The sequence below is a fragment of the Halichoerus grypus genome, chromosome 13 (assembly GCF_964656455.1).
Source record: "Halichoerus grypus chromosome 13, mHalGry1.hap1.1, whole genome shotgun sequence".
Classification (NCBI taxonomy): Eukaryota; Metazoa; Chordata; class Mammalia; order Carnivora; family Phocidae; genus Halichoerus; species Halichoerus grypus.
In genome coordinates this window covers 63,448,757-63,466,604 of record NC_135724.1, presented here as the reverse complement: position 1 = coordinate 63,466,604, position 17,848 = coordinate 63,448,757, and the positions used below count along the sequence as shown (strand labels likewise).

At 41.7% G+C, this 17,848-nt stretch overlaps 1 protein-coding gene across 3 annotated transcripts in view; it reads left to right on the top strand.

Annotated features, from left to right (window-relative positions):
- PIEZO2 (piezo type mechanosensitive ion channel component 2) overlaps positions 1-17,848 on the top strand; it is a 492,797-nt gene that overhangs the window by 383,353 nt on the left and 91,596 nt on the right. For 2 of the 3 annotated variants that reach the window (XM_078060632.1, XM_078060634.1), the window contains exons 18-21: positions 2,942-2,983; positions 9,041-9,073; positions 9,430-9,650; positions 11,584-11,744. In XM_078060632.1, coding sequence (XP_077916758.1) covers positions 2,942-2,983; positions 9,041-9,073; positions 9,430-9,650; positions 11,584-11,744 — 457 coding nt within the window. The remainder of the gene's footprint in view (positions 1-2,941; positions 2,984-9,040; positions 9,074-9,429; positions 9,651-11,583; positions 11,745-17,848) is intronic. The other variant, XM_078060633.1, reaches the window with a different exon arrangement.

Sequence of the window (17,848 nt, the reverse complement as noted above, 5' to 3'; positions counted from 1 at the left end):
TCTGTTGTCTTCTCATCTATAAATATATAAAATGCTTACAAGCAACAGATGAGGTATCTCTCCCCAGGCCCCTCTGTGTTGCAACCACAATGGTTTTATCACAAATTTCAGAGTTGGGTCCCTTACAGGGAAATTTCAAGCATTCTTCTAATGAACGTTCATACTGATTTCTCTCTTTGCTTCAGATTTAGCTTATGATTCATTTCCTGGAAAAACCCTTGTTAAGCAACCAAGGAAGCAAAGGGCTGTATGGAGGGAGTGCAGATGCCAGCCGACAATCTGCCCTTTAGTCCTTTTGACTCGCTCTGAACTCTTTTTCAAGGGAAACAATGAGCACAGCAAAAGAAGATGAAGTAGTATTTCATCACGCACAGTTCTATGAACTACCAAATGTTCGGTTTTCTGCTATACTAGGGACTGGAGTCGTAGATAACTCCAAGACTCTTTTATTTGGTGATGAAAACCATTTTATAATCTCTATCTATTTATTGATGGCCAGCAGATTTCTTTTCCGTTTTGTGTTTTTTGGACCACAGTTTACATTTCCTTTTTATTCTGAGTATGCTCCAGATGCCTTTCAGTCTGTGAATGGCTCCCAACCAGTAGAATCCAGAGTTATCAGGCATTTATTTCTTATTCTGTCAAGGCACCATCAATAAGCAAGCTCAACTAAAACCTGTCTCCTCCCAACGCCCCACCAGGGAGAGGACACGGATGGGGTCAGTGGCTACCCTCAGTGATAATCAAATATTAGGAAAAATAAGGTAGTTATTAGAAGTCTGGGAGCCCCCTAAGAGAGATTACTTCTAGGCAAACTTGTTAGCAAAAGAAGTCACCCTAAGATTAAAAGCTTACAAACACAGTGCCCTCATAGGAAAATGAGATTTATCGATAATTAGTAGAAGTATTTTTGAGGACTTTTTTGACATTGCTTGTGAATGCTGGGGATAAAATTAGTATTTGATGTTTACCTCTGACAAGGTAACATGCTTTATTTCATTATAACCCGCACCATTTGTTCAAAAAGTCATATTCAATAATCAAGAAAAACCTGTTGGTAAGCAAAGTATATTTATATGTTTGTAAAAGAAATGATTGGCAACTGCTAATGATGCCTTTAATTTTTTTTTCTTCTAAATGCCTTTCCTCCCTTGGATCTCTATTTTTCTCCTCATGCCAAGTTCCTCCAGGATGTAGGAGCTTTTTCCTGCCCTTGCTCTTATTATCATGTCTTTGAATCTAATGTCACACAATCAAATAGAGATATAGGTTACAGTTTTCCAGGAAAATAGAGATTTTCAGGACCACAGTTTTGTAGGAGACCATGCAGCTCAACAAAGATTGTACCAGCCCAAAAGAATCACAATTTTTGAGACCTAGGGTATGTGAAAATGGAATTTGTTCCTCAGAGTTCCCTGGAAGCATGTAGAACATTATTTAATTATGTAGGTTCTGGGGAAGGACTACAGTCTCATGTGGAGATGTTTTCTCCCTGTTTCCATGGCTGTTCCACTCACAGCCCTCACCCTCCAAGCCATGGCAAGAGAAGAAAGAAGATCTAAATGATCTGTAGCCATTTGAGGTCATTGCTTGCCTTCCTCCTGGCCATGGCTTAGCCCTGAGCATGCCTTGAGCAATTTTCTACCAAGGAAACATAGAGTGATGAGAGAGTATACAAGGCCAGCTACCAAAAGAGGTTAGGAACATGGGATTTCATTTTTAGTTCTTCGAAAAACAGTTTTCTAAGACCTTATAGAGTTCAAGGTTCGGTTCAAATTCAAGTTAGGTGTTTTGGGATTTCCTGTAACAGTTTAATATAAAAGTCCCCAAATTTTAATTTTGAGTGTAGGATATATATCCCATCTTTTTAAGCAACTTGTTCCCATCCTGGTATTTTCCTTACTTACAATATTTTTTTGTCCCTGGAGCCCTTAATAAGTGACCACATTAAGATCAAAATGAGGAAGAGAAAGAAGTATTTACAGAGTTGGGATTGACTGTCATGCTTTGCCTTCTCTGCTCCTGCCTCCTTTGTAGATGTTTTACAAAATCTGGCCCACAAATTGGGAATAATTGATTCATTGTATTCCATACACTGATTCTAGTACTGTTGCTTCTGTAAATATCCAGCTGTTCTTTTCCTGTTTTGTCCACTGTTTGTGTGTGCTTTGTTTTTGTGCACACATAGGTCGTGTGGGCAAATGTCACTAGTGTCTGAAGAAGAATTTATTGTGTTTAGCCTTAGAGAATTGATAAAGTTAGCATTATGAAAAAGTTTTGATATGCATGATAATAGAAGAAACTATTATTATTTCTAAGCAGGTATTCTCAGGAGTATTATTTCACTTATATATTGATAAAATGTATAATATTAGAACATAACTACAGTCTATGATAACATATATATTTAATAATAATGTGTGAAATATCCATTGTGTAATTAAATATCCATCCGGGCAATTTGTCCATACTTTCTTTTAGAACATGCATATAGAAACAAAATGACTTTGTTTAACTTCAGTCTTAGAAAACCTAGGGAATACTATGTCGCATATGGTTACTTAGTAGGATTTCTTTTTTTTTTTTAATTTGGGGGAAAGAGCAAGAATTCATCTTTTAGATTGTCTTTTACTTGATAACTGTGCTCTGAAAATTGAAACATTACCAATTTTTAGTAAAGTGTGTGAGAGGGGGAGGGACGAGAAGAACGGAGCAACTTGTTCCCTTCAAGCATTTTTCCTGACTAATCTAACTTCGCATTGCTCCTGACCCTTGCTGCCCTGACTCGTCGTCGTGCATGGAGGTATCAATGAGCACACACCTGATGACTTAAAGCTTGCAAGACAGTCTACCTTTTTGCTCTCTAACAGTCTCCTCTTTCTCTCTCCCACCTGTCTCCTCATCTGCATGCCACCTTGTGCTTCCATCTCTCACCTCGTAGCCATGCCAAAGTCAATGGGCGCGTATATCTAATAATAAATAGGTGGGTACCTCAATGTTTTCTCTCTTGTTTTGTTTTTTTTTTTAACGGTCTCTTGGTGTGTTAAACACTTCGCTGTTTTGTAAACGAAAAATGATGTCATCAGATAGTGGACAGTGGTCTTCAGGTATGCTCATGGATGTATTTTGCCAACCAAACCATTTCATGTTTATCCTGAATGGTGCTGCAAGTGAATTCGGAGGTTGCCGAGGGTCTTCAGCTGGTGCTCAACCTTTGGTCTTGGTTCAAATGGATGCCCTGTTAATTTTATTCTTTGGTAAATTAGTTCAACGCTTGCCTGAGAGCTTATTGCCCTCTTGAACACATCACTCAGAGCTCAGCTCAAGAACCACCTCCTCCACAAACCTGCCCACAAATGCCAACTTTCCCCGCTACAAGTATTCTGCCCTTCCTCTGAATTTCCACAGCCCACTTTATCATTGCTGCCTTCTGACACTCTGTCTGCCTGCCTGTCTTATCTCCCTTGCCAGGGGCGTCAGCTCCTCAGGCCTGGAGTCTTTGTATAATTCACCACGTGTCCACTTATCACCTACCTCAGGGCCTCACCCATCTGTTGACCCTCGGTGGATATTTCCTGAATGAAGTGATAATAGTTACAACAATATATGGTTAAAAGAAAATTAAGACATTGGTTTCTTCAAGTATACCTCGACTTGAAAGATCAGCATATTGAAGAAAGATCTTTTACGTCACCAGATTTCACAAAAGATGCAGAGATGGGCACTGGGACAGGGCCCTACCTTAGAGCCCTATCACCCAGCTGGGGAGATAAAACATGCAGATGACCACACATAATAAAGAGTAAGTTTTGATAAGTGTTTTTTGCAGAGTTATCCTCAACTTCCCTAAGAGTACAGAGAAAAGATCCTTTGGGATCTAATTTCCTAAAGCTATCCTGACTTCATTAAATAGGTGAATTAAAATATCCACTCCTAAGCCAGTAATTTAGTTCATAGAAACATGTATTTTGCAATAAATCCAATTAGCAGAATAACTCTTTGAAAGATCTGTTGGTTTTCTATTCCATTCGCTTTTCTCTTAAGCAAAATCCCAAGGCAGACAACCAAATAGCAAAGCCTGGGAGCCAAAACTTCTAGAAAGAAGTGTGAAAAATTAGTGCATCACTGTGCAGATCACTGAAGAAGGAGAGATGAAGACTGGCTGGTTCCTTTGGGAGCCAGTTTTGTTGACAACCTGAGAGAGAAGAGTCAGCCTCAGGTTTTTAGCTGATAGGCAGAGAAGTAAGATAAAGACTCTAGCTGGACATCTTGAGCAACTATTGAAATTTCATCTCTCTAAACATAAGGAACTTCTCTCTCAATCTCTCTCCACCTCCTCTTCTCCCCCTCTCCCTCTCCCCCTCATTCCCCTCTACTCCCATATCCCTCCATCCATCCCTCTCCCTCTCTCCCTCTTCCCCTGTCCATCCATCTCTTTCTGTCTCTGTCTTTTCCCATAAAGTATTTACCATTTGCTATATGAGGAGATGGCTGGGACACTTAAGAAGGCAGAAGTCGGTTTGATGGGCTCCAATAGCAGGGGCTGATACAAGTTATGGTTCCGGTTGTCTCAGACTTCTCTCTTGAGAGAACACCTACCCCCATTAACCCAAGTCACAAGGCCAGGGAATGCACTCAGGAATTCTTAGAATGATCAAGATCCAGAGTCATCTAAAATAATTAAAAACTCAAAACATTCCACTGTTAGCACTATCTTCTTTGCTGTGGAATCTTTCATTTTGTCTGAATGCTAACTTATTAAAAAAGGCCAGAGTCGTTCCCCAGGGAAGATGTTACCCAATAAACTCTTCCCTCACTATGTTTCTGAAAGGCTGTGTGTAAAGCGTGTCCAATTTTGAATTGGACCTGGTCTTGATGAAAATAGTAAGTCAATCCTTTAATTAAGCTTTCTTTCTCCCATAATTTCTTCCTTGTATGCTCAGTGTTATTTCATAAGCAGAATAAAGTTTGTAAATGTAAGTTCTGGATGAAAGAGAAGACATACCTACATTCAGCTTCTGGGTTGATTAAAATTTAGGCATGATCTAACAAGGTGTGAGGTAGGGGTGGTAAGGACAGTGGGTGACTGATAAAATTTTTATGATACGAATAATTGAGAGGAAGTTCCAACTGAATTCCTAAACAGAATGAATTAGAATATTTCAACAGGAGTAATGGTCATTTTTGTCTCGTATGCCGAACCTAGAGCCATCATACCCAATCTGTCGAGTAGATTTTTTTTGGAGGAAATTACTACCACGCCCATTTAAGATGTGATATTAAACTTAGAAATCAAGTGTTCATCTGTGAATCTGCGTGTATACATTCTAGAAAATAATCTTAAGCAGTATAAATATTATTTAAATATTAGTTATAAACACTGGAAATTTGCAAGACACCTCTTTTCTCTAATAGTCTAATGAATAGGGTGGGTGCAGTTTACATTACTGCATATTCCAAATTAGAACAGTGATAAAAATAAATGGAATTTAGACTAAGGAGATGTTACAATAGTAGACTTTCCATTTTCTTTCATGGAAACTACCTTAATATGTGGTTTCATATATTTACTCAAAGTTAGTTCCTAATACAGAATTAGGTTTCTTCAACTGTCCATGTAACATAATTTGTTTCTTCTGTTTCAAATAAGAATGCCCATGTGGTGTGTGTAGAATCTATTGGCCAAACTTCAGTGAGTCACACTGTATACCAAGCCCAGTGCTACATTTTGCAAGGAAGCCCAGGAGAGTTAAGACTGGCTTTCTGCCCTCAAAGGAAGAGCCCCCAGAACCATCATTAGATTAAAATTAAGTAGATACAAATGGAGAGATGCACGCATCAAGGACCGTATAAAGAACCGTATAAAGAAAGCTGTGGGTGCAGAAGGAAAGAGTGAATGAAAACACAAAGAGGAGAACATCACCTGCTTTGTTAGACTGCAGAAGGAGAAATGGTCAGTCAGTAAAAGGGTTACAGTGCAGAGCCTGGAGCATCGTAAAAGCAAGGTGAGGAAGTTATACGCATGGATAAAGACAATGCAAAAGAAAAGAAAATGAACTCCATAGTGGGGAAAGGCATGCAAAAAGTGGGTTTTAAGGAAGTGGGGGTGGGGGTTCTCTGAGAATCCAGTTGATCACCATGTCTATTTATAAATCTCCTTCACGTGCAGATTAGATCATCTGCACACGAAGATCAGCACAGAATTACCAATATTGTAAGTTTCAGGGAGCATGGTTACTAATTTTCTTTTTGAAATAACAGGATCCCTTTTTAAAATTTACTGGGCAGGGCATATCTACACTGAGGTACACAGGCTTTCTAGGAGATTCGGTCCAGCTGTTCACTATGGCAAACTGGGGGCTAGTTCTGCCCATGAACTCCACGTTGGGCAGACAGCCCCACCTGCGCAGCAGTGCAGCCTCAGCGAATGCAGGGTGGCAGGTGGTGGGCAGACAGCAGGGAGCGCAGAAGGTGGAGAATGGTGGAGACAGACTCCCAAGGAAGAAACGTTTGCTCTTTTTCTTCCAAATGGCCATTGTAAGTTACAAGTTCTGTTAAGAATGTGCTAATGACAGAGTTATAGTCCAAGCTGAGCCCTTGCCCCAGCATGGTGGTGTCCAGCATGGTGTGGTCCCTTGCAAAGGCATATTTCTAACTCCGCCTTTTCATGATACAAATTATCAAAGCGGTACATGAAGATCTATCATTAGCAGATGGTTCTTTACTTTAAAACTATTCCCTGGGTACTAAACACTGTGTTAAGAGCTTAATAGAAATCACCTTAGTTTTCCCAGCATCCTGTGAAGTAGGCGCTATTATTCCATTTTGCAGATCAGCAGACTGAGACTTTGGGGACAGGGTAGGGAGTTTTGCTAAATCATCTAGCTAGTAAGTTGTCTAGGTGAGGCTTGAATCTGAGTCTTTCTGATTCCAATGAGCATGCTTTAACCTTATTTTGTATTGCCTTCAAAAAAACTGCTATGAAAAAATTGAAGAAAAATGAAAGGTTTTACACGGGTGTCCTTTGTAAAATCGTAAACTCCAGGCACTAAAAAATATTTTCATCTGTACATGTTTTGTGCACACAGATTTTCTCATGCAATTTCTCAGTTAACAGACTCCTACAGTCTAGTAAACGACAGGCTGATAGAGGTTTTCCCTTTTTTCTCTGTCATCTGTTACAAGCTCCCGACTTTAGACTGCTCCAGAAGGCATCCAGGTCTTACATGCCCTGTTTCCTCCCAAGGATTATGTCAGACGGAAATGTGCAGATACTTGGTTCAGACACAGATATTCGGTTTTCTTCCTCCCCAACATTATCTTGTCCCAGATCTCTTGTAGACTGTTACAAGTTTCCAGAAGTTCACCTTCTAGACACACTTCCACAAGGTTTACTCTAATATTTCTCTTTGATTCCTTCATTCGCTAATCTCCCCTCAATATGCCCTGCCTATGGCAAGACACTTTGGGGGTCTCTTTGCTTGAGGACTTTTTGTTATATAGCCAGCTTGGCAGCTGCAGAAACAGCCTCATCTCTGTAAGTTTCATTCCACTAATTAGCTCTAATTCTTGGCAAGTTGTTTTTCTTGTCAGTACTAAGTCGTGGCAGTATTGATGTAGATGGTAAAAATGCACTCCAAGATGGTCATCCTTCCACTAAATGTCATAATGAGACGTATCTTCTCACTTACAAAATGCGTCCCCTGCCAATGCTGAAGAGAACATATAAATATTGGCAATTGTGTGACAGCTGACTGCTTTTACATTTAACACCATTTCACATGCAGAGTCCTGGCAAAGCAGGAACAGCACATATGCCCCCTGAGATTTGACACGCAGTGCTGGTGTGTAAAATATGGTATTGGAGTTTCAGGAGGGTGGATTGACTAGCTTTGGAAAATAAGAAAGTGGTATGTCATCATAACTCCTTCCACCAATGTGGAGCCATACTCAGGACGGTCTTTCTTTATTGAATTCACTCTGCATTCCATAATTTACCTGCTTGGCACCCTGTTAAGAGGAATTACTTTTGAATGATAAAAGCTCTAAAAGTCTAAGGACAATGCAGATTCATTGCAACAGTTAACCAGCTTCACAGATGTGTTTCAAATATAAAATCAATGAGTTGCAAATAAGTGTAGGTTTTTATCTAGCCAAACTTACTCATTTTACAGAAAAAAAGTGAATTTTAGAAAGGTTAAATAATATGCTCAGAGCCCACAATTTTACAGGTAGGATAACATTATTAATTGTCCATCCTGTTACAACCAGGCTGAAATATACATTAATTATTACAAATGGAGAAGACTCTCAGTATTTCCAGTGGATCTTTCCCTGATATTTTCTTTATTGCCCACAAATGTTCCTTCAAATTGGCTATGAGTAAAAAGATCTACTTTCTAACAATTTAGGAGGAAGATGGTACTCATTATTGTCCAGTATGAAATAAGCTGTAATGCTCCGGCTGCTGTCCGGGCTCAGCGAAATTGTCCCTGTGCCTCACCCAAGCAGTCACACCCCATCTCCCCATGACTGCTAGTCCCCCAGTAAACACCAGTGCCCGCGGACTGGGACGTAATGCAGACTTCTTACTCCCGAAAGCATTTCGCCTCCACTGCATATTCCTTTAGATGACAACAGAGTGGGATGAGTCTGTGCAAAGGTTGACTGCGATTACATGTTATTTAAGAGTAATTTTTAAAAATCCTATTTAGAGTGTGAATGACTGGATTCTTGTGGGATGGTTTGCTGCGTTACTAAAAAAGCATGACATGATTTGCCTCTGTTGTCTATACGTTCTTCCCTTTACAACCTGCAATCCTGCCCACTCTCAACTCAGTCGCCAAACCCAGGGTTCATAGCAAAAGCACGCTATTGACACCATCCTGGAATGCACTTGGCATTAGGACTTACTGCAACCGCATACAGGAATGCGTTAGTGAATGATATGTAGCATGATGTGTGATCTCTGACATTCCTTATAATTCTTCTGTTCTCATCTCCTTTTTTTTTTCCTTTCTATTTCAATTACTTTGAGCAGCATCAAGAAAAAATTACCAATCCACCAAAATGAGTAAGTCCCCCGTGAAGCCATGAAATGCTTGCTCTACATGATTGCCATTTCATGCTTCTACATCCTAAACTCTGACCATTTTCTCCTCCGGGAAAAATGTCAAGTTTAGGTGTCGATAGCTCTCATTTCTGACTAATCATTAGAACCCGAATTGGAAAAGCTAACAAGACCTAACTGAGTTTACAGTTTGTTTTTAGAAAGAGCTTAAAAAAAAAAAAAAAGTGACAAGACACTAACAACCCCACATTGCAAGGCCTGTATACCTGCACTGATTTTCATTTTTATTTTACTTGCCCCTCACTCAAATCTCGCCCGGCGCTCTTTCCTCCCCTGACCCGGCTACTCTCTGCCAACAGACTGGCCCACCCCGAAGGAAGCCTTCCGGACCTTGCCATGATGAATCTGACCACCAGCCTGGAGAAGCCGGACATCAGGAAGCTGGCTGAGTATGGGGATGATAAACCAGAGGGGTGCCCTGAGAAGGCTGAGCTTGGGAAAGACAGCGAGGAGGAGGAGGAAGAGGAGGACGAAGACGAAGACGAGGAGGACGAGGAAGAGGAGGAGGAAGAGACGTCAGGTAACCTGCCCACGACCAGTAGCTGCTCAGAAAATCCTGGCTGACAGACTCAGTGAATGAAACAGACTTGTTCCCGGTGGATAGAGATTTGATCCAGTCCATGAAGTAGAAGCTGGGGTTTGGTCTTTGGGCTGCTATAGTTACAACAGTGTGGTTCCAATAGCTCCCATTATTTCCTTGTGATTCTGAGGTAGGAGAAGAGAGCAGATGGCAGATTGTCAGCTCCTGAGCCACCAGAGGTGGTCCCCGCCAGGCTCAGGCGGTGTGTGTGTGGTTCTTACCTGTGCTCAGTCAGAAACCTAGTCAGGGATGTTTCCTATCAGCAGCAGACGTAGGCAACTATGTAGAATTGCAGAAAGTTCTAGACAGGGCCTTTTCAAACGCATTCTCAAAGAAACCAGTCTGGGACTTCTCCAGGGAACTGGTAATTAAGAACATACTTGTAATTCAGTCCTAATATTTCAGGACTTGGGAACTGGAGGGGCAAATGAGCGATGAGATAATTATCATGTCAAGCCAAGTCCTAGAGTTCTTTTTGTTGTCATTATGAGTTTAGGTTTTCCCTCTTTATTCTTTAGGCTCTTTTTTCTGACTTTCTTTGTAGCCTTGAGGTAACGTTTCATAGGGCATGATGAGAACTGGACATCCGTGGTGATCAGGATGCCTTATCTGACAGAGAACAGAGAAGGCAGAGCACTTAGTCTATTCTGGTGCTCTGTGCTTTAAAGGATTAGAAAATGAAAAAGCACAGGCAGAAGATCCCTCCCAAAGGCAAATTCCCCCAGACCTGGTCCCTTTTACCCCCTCATCTCAGAAGACCCTGAGAGGGACCCAGAACAGCCCTTTCCATGTCTAAGCAATGGCTGTTCCTCAATGTGAAGGAGAACAAAGCTCAGTGGGACCAAGGACCCAGGACTAAGATTTGCTGTACTACTGCATGAAGGTTTTGAGCTTTACTAAGAGGATCTCACCAAAAATTGGATTGCACTTTGTTCTGGCGCTCCCTCATATACCTGCCATCTACACCTCTAAATTATGCTCGGTTATGACTGAAATCTTTGTATCAACTATTATCTGTGTCACTTTGTAAATAAGCATTTTTCACAATAATTGAGACCTTACTGAAACTTTTAAAACCAAGGACAATAACTACTACAACCACCCCAGCCATGTGAAGAAGAAGCTACTTAAAGAGACGCTCAGGTCTTATCTGTCTGGGCTCGTGAGCTTTTGTCTACACATGTAGCCACATTCTGATGCCACAAAATAGTTCTGTGGTGACTTCCATTCACGTGAACCGGGACAGCCCTTCTAAACAGAAGCATGACCCGAGTCTGCAAAATATTACTACTTAGCACAAGGTGGAAAGAAGGAGATGACTAATATGATTAAAAATTATGATTAGGGTGAGTCTGACCCCATTTCGTGAACTGGGACTGGGTCATTCAGACACTCAGTGTTCACTCTCAGTTGCAACGAGGAGCAGGCTCTTGCCGCTCGCTACAACAGGGTGACCAGTGAGCTTTGTCCACTCCCTCTTTAAGCTCCCGGAACTTACGGAAGCACAGTCGTTGCAAGATAAATGTCATTTCAAGGGAGCTCAGTTACCTAATATTCCCAAGAAATTAGGGAATAAAGTAAATAAGAGTAAATAAGGTCAAGAAATACTCCTTCATGCTGATTTAATGAATTTAAGGAGAGCAACCTTGTCCTTCAGAGTCTTGGTGCATGACATCTAAATCATCATGATGTGGGATTTTTTAGACCCCATTCCTCCAGATTTTGATATTCTTAGAATTCATCCATTACTATTATTTTGCAGCTTCTCCTTCTAACCTGAATGTTACAAGATCTGCTTTAAATAATAATGCAAAAAAAAAAAAAAAAAAAAACACAACGTTTTATGCCCTTGGATGAATTTCCTATTTTGCAGATTTAAGGAACAAATGGCATCTGGTGATTGACCGCCTCACTGTGCTCTTCTTAAAATTCCTGGAGTATTTCCACAAGCTGCAGGTGTTCATGTGGTGGATTTTGGAGTTACATATCATCAAAATTGTTTCATCGTACATCATCTGGGTTTCTGTGAAAGAGGCAAGTGAACATTTGTTGTATCTTCAGGCCAGACAAAACCACAGTGGGTCATCATTTTCCTTTCCCAACTGTCCATGATTTTATTTTAAATGAAATCCCCATTAAATTAGAACACCAAGGCTCTAAGACAGCACATACACTTTGACATGCAGAAAACCAAAGGGCAGTTGTCCTGAGATGTGGGAAACATAGCAGCGCAGAAAGAAGCTCCTGGCTTAGTTCCTCGTTGGCTTGGTCATATCAGAAGGGTTACTTACTGCCGTGGAGTCTTTAGTTGAATTGTGCGAGAGCAGGCTGCCCTTCTGTACTACGTGTGCGTAAACTCTCTGTGAGGAAAACAGTAATATGCCCGTTTATGTTACCAAGGAGTAAACTCAGCTTCCCAAATTTAATAAAATCTGTGCCAGAGTTCACCTTGTTTATTGTTGGTTGTTTTGAGACAAGACACCATGTGTCAACATTGTATTGCAGTTCTGTTTTCTCATCTAGAAGGAGGGGAGGCATCGTTCAGCCAACAATTATTTACTGCTGACTATGAAGAGATTAGCTCCTTTCAATTTATTCAGCAGATAATTTACACATACTTCTCGTTTCCCTGGACTAGTGTTGAGTGACAATTCAAAGAGTCTTTGCCCTCTACAAATTCAGTCAGGGAACTCCTGCCTCTAATTTTTAAAAAGTTAAATAATAACATCATATTACAACTACAACAACATAAACCTAAAAGGTTCACAAGTAGGTAACTAAGAGATGAACCTTAATGTGAACTCCCCAGTCTAAACTAGAACATTCTCTACTTCACACAAACCATCTGGAATGGATCCATTATCACTGCCAGGTGGGAATAAAAACAGAAACTACTCTACCTGTGAGATTTATAGCAGAAAGGGACATGCACTCCACTGTTAACAGTCTATACATTAATTAGAACTAAAATCTAGCCTACTATGTGTATTCATTGAAGACAAAGATGTTTAAGCATTTTAACTGTAGACGTAAATTGACCAATTCAGAAAGAATTCGAGGATAGAGAATTAAAGAGCAACGAAGAAGGGCAAGAGAAGGCATTTGGCTACAAATAGCAAAGTCCATTTCGGAATTAACCAAATCCGATGTACAGATGTCTTCGGACGGCATGAGAAGTTGTTGCAGAGAAGACATTTTATGATGCCAGTGGGCATTAAATGAAAGAAGTTAGTGTGAGTAGGGCACAGAAAATCCACTATCTGAAATCCATCCTATGGAGTTCAGAAAGAGAAAGGAAGAGTTCAATGATACCACCTCTTACAAATCCTAAACGAAAGGCAGGCATATATTTGTTAAAATCATCCTAATGAGTCCCGAGAATGTCTTGTTCCTAGACTATCAAGTTGATAAAGCATCATGACCTGTTCATCCTGTTACACCAGTAGGAAAAAGGCCTTTGATGGCATATGACCATTTCCTTCTCTAGGATTCACCCAGAACTTTCCTCCCTAATTCCATCTCTTTCACTTATAACTTTAAAGCACATCAGATGCTCATGCCTCAGAGAAATACTGCTCCCATTGCTGCTAACATCTGCCAGAATCCCCTTGTGAGAAGGTTAACCCCAAAGTGTGTCACCCTAGTTTCACATCCTGTTATCCCACCTGCATAAGGGGTTTCCGGCCCCAAAGGGTGAGCTCCTGCCTGATCCTTGGACATCATGAGGTGTCTCCTCTATGCACTGACTTTAGCCTCTGGGCTTCCCCTCATGACTGATTCTTATTAACGTCACTGCAGTATCAAGCGATCAGAACACGTGGGCTGTAATCATAAAAATCACCTCATTTCAGACCTCTACTGTCCCTTTAAAATGTATTCTACAGAGAAAGTTTTCTCCATGCCCCTGACTGCAAAACTTTCTGATCATTCCCAGGTAATAGAAAGTCCTATAGTTACCTCAGAGAGTGAACAGAATCTCTTCATTATTTAGACTTGTACGGTCACAGAAAAGAACCACACTCTGATCTCTTTTTTTCCTCATGAAGATAGAAGACTCTTTTCTTTTTTATTTTGTTAAGTTTTTATTTAAATTCTAGTGAGCTAACATACAGTGTGATATTAGTTTCAGATGTACACTATACTGATTCAGCACTTCCATATAACACCAGGTGCTCATCACAAGTGCCCTCCTTAATCCCTGTCACCTACTTCACCCATCCCCCACCCACCTCCCCTCTGGTGACCATCATTGTGTTCTCTACAGTTAAGTCTGTTTCTTGCTTTGCCTCTCTCTCTCTCTCTTTTTACCCTTTGCTCATTTGTTTTGCTTCTTAAATTCCACAGATGAATGAAATTACATGGTATTTGTCTTTCTTTGACTGACTTATTTTGCTTAGCATAATATGTTCTATCTCAATCCACATCATTGCCAATGGCAAGATTTCATTCTTTTTTATGGCTAAGTAATACTCCAATACCACATCTTCTTTATCCATTCATTAGTTGATGGATAGTTGGTCTGTTTCTATAATTAGGCTATTGTAAATAATGCTGCTATAAACATCAGGGTGCACGTATCCCTTTGAATCAGTGTTTTTGTATTCTTCAGGTAAATACCTAGCAGTGCGATTGCTGGACCATAGGGTAGATGATCTGTTTTTAACTTTTTGAGGAAGCTCCATACTGTCTTCCACAGTGGCTGCACCAGTTTGCAATCCCACCAACAGTGCACGAGGGTTCCCCTTTCTCTGCATCCTCACCAGCACCAAACTCTGATCTCTTACCAGGTAGAAGCGTTTCCTCTTCTAGCAGCCTCTTTCTTTCTCACACACACACCCTTCACTGCCTCCCTCTCTGCCCTTCCTTCCAGTGAACTAACTTGCGTTATAAGGCCTCCCATGCTGAACCACAGCCTCAGGTGAGAATGGAGGTGTGCTTTCTTAGGATGGCCTCACAGTGGCCTGGGGCTGATTAAATCTCCCCTTTCTCTCAGGGGGCTCCTCTAGCGCCTGGTTTCCGGCATCTGCTCCTCCTGGCCCTTTCTGTTGGAGTCTCGTCCCCTGTGCAGGCAGTGCTCCTGAGCAGGACATAGGACGGCTCCCGCCCTCTCTCTTCCCCCTTCAGGTCTAAGGGCTGCTCTCATGCAGTCTGTACTCTGCTAGTGTATATGTCTCGCAATGAGGCAACTCCTGTCCTAGTCACCAAATCCGTACCAGCTGGATTTTCTGGGTGAAGTTGGCCATCGGTGTCCAGACTCCAGAATACACAAATTAGCATCTCTGCATGGTACTGCTTGAAGCTCCTTGCTTGGGGTTTGGGTAGAGAATGTAGCATCCCTTCCTTCCTACCCCATCATCTTGTGGGGGGTGGGCACTGACAGAAGCACCTCCTATGAAGAAATTTCTTCACACTCCCTCCTGTCAGCTTCACCATCTTGATCCATTTGTACCCTCCCAGAGAGCTTGAAAAGCCCTCTAAATGGTTTCCCATCAACAGTTTTGCTTTGAAATTTCATGGCTGGCTAGCACCTCATTTTGGAAGGTTTTGCCTCCATTGGTTCTAACTTGCTGCCTCACGAGGTTTCAACTGAACTCTTTCTATGCTAATGAGTACAGTTGGGGAAGAAAGACAAACACTGATTCTTGTAAGGAGCCATGTGCCAAATCCAGGCTATGATATGTCTGAATCTTATCTGCTTATAACAAAGACAAGTGTCTAGGGTTCACACAGGGCGGGGGCAGGAAGGAAGCTATGCCGCACATTCCAGGGGCATTGTTCACCTGTGACCAGCAGCCCCTGACATTGTGCACCTCTGAGCTGCTGATTTATACATTCAGGGGCCTCTTCTTCTTTGAAGGCTTGGCTCATCCTCAACCAGAGAAGCCCGTCAGTGATGACATTTGCTACATATAGTTTCCATTCATAGCTTATTAATTTTGATTTGTACAAAAGATATCTTTTCTCAAAAATTGCTGATCAGTAAATGGCAAAATGAGAACAAAGTCAACGACCCCAGTGAAATCTTCTTCCTTATCCAAGGCCATCAGCAGGCTGCTTGTTTTCACAAAATTTCAGAGTCATTTCTCAGGTCATTTTGGGGTCAAACATTAAACCTTTATAAGGTTATCATCATGGGCATTAGAGGAAGAAGAGACCATGAGAAAGAATTTATTATAGAGGCCGTTCTTTTACAACATTATCTCTTACCAGAGGGACACCACTTTGGAAGGACCTAGATTTTAAATATACATATAACATTGTCATCTTTTTTTTTATATGCAGCTATGTTTCCAATTTCAAAGTTTCCTAGAAAGCTCTGAGAGATCAGGTTATTCTTTGAGGAAGGGATCACACCTTATTTTAGCATCCTGAGCAGCTCCTATGGGGCCTGGACAATTGTGGCAGCTCAGTAGAGTTTACTGGCTGAAGGAAATAAAACGTCTTTGCAAGCTTGAGATTTACCCTACATGTCAATTGATGTTTCATTATTATTTTCACTCTCACTAACCATTCATTTAGCGTCTATTATGCACTTAAACTAAATTACAATAAATTGAATGCTTATACTCCACTAGATGTTGGCACAAAGGCATGAAAGACACATTTCTTGCCTTGGCTTGCTGTCAGATGGTCATGGCTGGCAAACGAAACCAAAGTCATATTAGAGGCATCCCAGGAGGCTGTGGGTGCAAGGGAGGGGCGTGTCATGTAGGGGTCGTACCGTGGAGGCGGTCACCGAGGCTGCAGGTGCTCTGAGGGAGGAGGCCAGCTGGGCCAGTGCACAGCGGGGACCACAGTTCTCAGGGGCTCCTCTCTCAAGGTGGTGGCCTCAAGCCTTAGAAGTTTATATTCAGAGAAAGTGACGATTTGTGGAAAAGTGTTTTGTGAGGAAGGCATATGGCATAAAATTACTTCCCCAAATTTCTTGATAATAAGAATCATGTGGACACGTGTTAGATACATGGATGACCAGTGATTTCCCTAGAAATTCTGCTTCATCAGATATTGGTTGGGGCCCAGATATTTGTCTTTTGTAAAATTTTTGAGTACATTCCACGACATTCCCACCATCAGGGAAAGGATAAGACCATCATCAACCATGTTTATGTTGGACGAAGTATGGTGCTTCTCCGAGTCTGTTTTCCCACCTCACAGACACTGTTCAGGCCTCATTTTACTTGATTCTCTATGACATTGGCTATTGACAATCATTTCCTTGTCCTTGAAGAGCTTCTGTTGTCTTCCAAAACAGCACACTTCCCCAGCCCCTCCCTTCTGCCTCATTCATGGGCTGTTTCTCTTCCTACCAACTCCTCTCTTCTCTAGGTTCTAACTGCAGCCCCTTTTTCTGATTCTAGACCTTCTGTGAGTGGTCTCATGAGCTCCTGTGGTTCACTCACCATCTACATGCAAGAATTGTAAATCTGTGCCTTCATCCCATCTGGTCTTTGAACTCTAGGCCTGTATCTTCAAGTCACAGCTGGACATGACCTCATCCTTGAGTGTCCCAAAAGCACCTTCAACATCTCTAAAACTGAGCCCCCTATCTCCACGTCATTTCCCTTTTAGATTACTCTACCAGATGCCCATCCATGCCCCAATCTCTCCTCCTGCCAGTATGGATTCCATCTTGCAGCCACAACAGTCTTTCCAGTGCCTAAATATGTTCATGTTAATCCTCGACTCAAAAACTTTCAACAGCTCTCCTGTCCTCACAAGCATTAGCTACAGGACCCTCATGATCTCTCCCTGGACCACTTCGCCACTTTCTTTCCTAGACACCCTAGCCTAGGTGGATTCCAAAGCCCTCTGAGGGAGCCCTGATCACACTGCTCTCATGGTGAGCCACTTGCTACTCCAAGGATGTCCACCCCATGCTCTCCCTTGCCAGAAGGTCTCACACATGCTGTTCCCCTGCCTGGCAAACTCCCATTTGTACCTCCGGCCTCAGTTTAGATTGAACACTCATGGACAGTCTTCCCTAACCCTGGACTAGCTGATCAGCCCCGTGCTCCCATACAGCTAGCCTCAGCCCAGGCAGACACCCCCTCCACCATATTGTCATGACTGTCTACATGGTTCTCACTGGCACTACCCCATGTGTTTCTTGAGGCCAGGAATCCACACAGGATATGCTA